This window comes from Rhinatrema bivittatum, chromosome 13 (genome assembly GCF_901001135.1).
Source record: "Rhinatrema bivittatum chromosome 13, aRhiBiv1.1, whole genome shotgun sequence".
In the NCBI taxonomy this organism is placed as follows: Eukaryota; Metazoa; Chordata; class Amphibia; order Gymnophiona; family Rhinatrematidae; genus Rhinatrema; species Rhinatrema bivittatum.
This window is the reverse complement of record NC_042627.1, coordinates 3,883,641-3,885,640: the sequence shown is the minus strand read 5'-3', so window position 1 is coordinate 3,885,640 and position 2,000 is coordinate 3,883,641. Positions and strand designations below refer to the sequence as shown.

The 2,000-nt window shown below is 41.5% G+C and overlaps 1 protein-coding gene across 1 annotated transcript; it reads right to left on the bottom strand.

Moving 5' to 3' along the window:
* Positions 1–234: 234 nt before the first annotated feature.
* LOC115075311 (olfactory receptor 13G1-like) lies at positions 235–1,176 on the bottom strand. The gene has a single exon (XM_029575605.1). The coding sequence runs from the start codon at positions 1,174–1,176 to the stop codon at positions 235–237; it is 942 nt and encodes a 313-aa protein (XP_029431465.1).
* Between the last annotated feature and the right edge of the window lie 824 nt (positions 1,177–2,000).

Below are 2,000 nucleotides of genomic sequence, written 5' to 3'. Positions count from 1 at the left end.
TTTCCTTTCCATCACAAGGGCACATTGAACATATAAAAGGATAAGTGCCCAAAACTCTCCCTCAGGAAAACACCCCTTCAGAGTCTTCCCTATAAATCAATTATGGTTTCTTGGTCATGGTCATCTATGACACAGAGCAGGAGTACAAGTCAAGCTGTACCATAGTCTTCTCCCAGTTACAAGCATATTCGGTCTCCATCCTTTTTGTGTGTTAGAATATATTTCAAATGGTTACTATCTTCTTGAATATACATTTCTTTCTACTAATTTTCTGAGAGCACTAATAACCTCTTTATTTCTTAAACTGTAAATAATAGGGTTCAGCACAGGGGAGATAATAGCATAAACTGCAGATATTATTTTATCTTCCTCCAGGTGACTGCTGAAAGCAGGTCGAACATAGGTGTATATTACACCTCCATAGAATAACGTCACAACGGTGAGGTGGGATGCACAGGTAGAAAATGCTTTCTTCTTTTTCTCAGCAGAACGAATTTTCAATATGGCTAAGATGATGTATGTGTAAGATATGACTGTTAAAATGAAGCAAACCATACCCAATATAATATCTGATATTACAATCACCACATCATTGATGTAAGTGTCCGAGCAGGCTACTTTTAACACCGGTGTGATTTCACAGTAGAAGTGGTCAAGAATGTTGTGTTGGCAAAATTTTAACTTCAGGATTAAGCTAGTGTGTGTCATTGAATTTGTGAATCCAAGCAGCCAGACAGCTGTAGCCAGAAGCACACAAGTCCTCTTGCTCATGATGGTTGCATAATGCAGTGGGATGGATATTGCAACATAGCGATCATATGACATCACTGCCAAGAGTATGAGCTCTGTACCCACAGCTAAGGAGAAGATAAATAACTGAGATATGCATCCAGAGAAGGAAAGAGTTTTCTCCTCGGACAGGATGATCTGTAAAATCTTAGGAATAGCAGCTGTTGTGCAACAGATGTCTAAGATGGACAAGTTGATGAGAAAGAAGTACATGGGAGTATGAAGGCGAGAGTCAATGGTAATGATGGTCGAGATCACAATATTGCCCAGCAAGGCTAGCATGTAGATAATAAAGAATATGGCAAAAAACAAGGGTTGGAGGTGTGGATGTTTGGAGAATCCCATCAGATAAAATTTGATGGGCATGGTCTGGTTCTCTTCTTCCATTATGGCAGAAATGTTTATCTGTAGGAATGAAACAATAAAGTGCATTAGAAAAATACTAAAGGTGATCCCAATCATAAGAATAGGATTAACATATAAAAATAAAATATGAAAAGTATGTTTAATCCAGAATAGCATCACATGACACTCCCTTACTGCTAAACCTTACCATTAAATAAGCAGCAGCTCAGAAATATAAACTTGCCTACTGACAATGTGCATGACTTCAGTAGTATCACTAATAGACTTAGAAATATCTGGATCAGCTTTCAAAAGGTTTAACCAGACATGACAGGAACCTTCTTTTCCTATCTTCCAGTGCTGCTGTCAGATCAACACCGGAGCTGGCCATGAGCAACACCTGGCTGCGTTATTTGGAATTGGGGTAGGATCTGGGGTTTGGACTAGAGCAGTGGTTCTCAAATCTGTCCTGGAGATCCCCCAGTCAGTCAGGTTCTCAGGATATCCCCCATGAATATGCATGAGATAAATTTGCCTGCACTGCCTCCATATTCAAGCATATTCATGGGGGATATCCTGAAAATCTGCCTGGCAGGGAGTCCCTCGGGACAGATTTGGGAACTTCTGGACTTCAAGTTGCAGGTGAATGGGGAGGGGAGGAGTGGAGTGGATCCTAAGTTTACAGACAAAAAGCAGGGAAGAAGCAGGGGCAGCCTCATGGTGCTAGTGCCTACTGCTATTTTAATTTGGTTGGTTGGGGTGAGTTGGGAGGATTAGGTGGCGGGATGGGGGACAGTGGCGGGGTGGGGGTCAGGCACTATGGATACAATTAAATGTTTGTGTTTTCTGGGGTGATGGGCTAGGGG

Excerpts from the sequence above, each read along its gene's own strand:
- LOC115075311 (XM_029575605.1), bottom strand. The coding sequence starts at position 1,176 with ATGGAAGAAGAGAACCAGACCATGCCCATCAAATTTTATCTGATGGGA.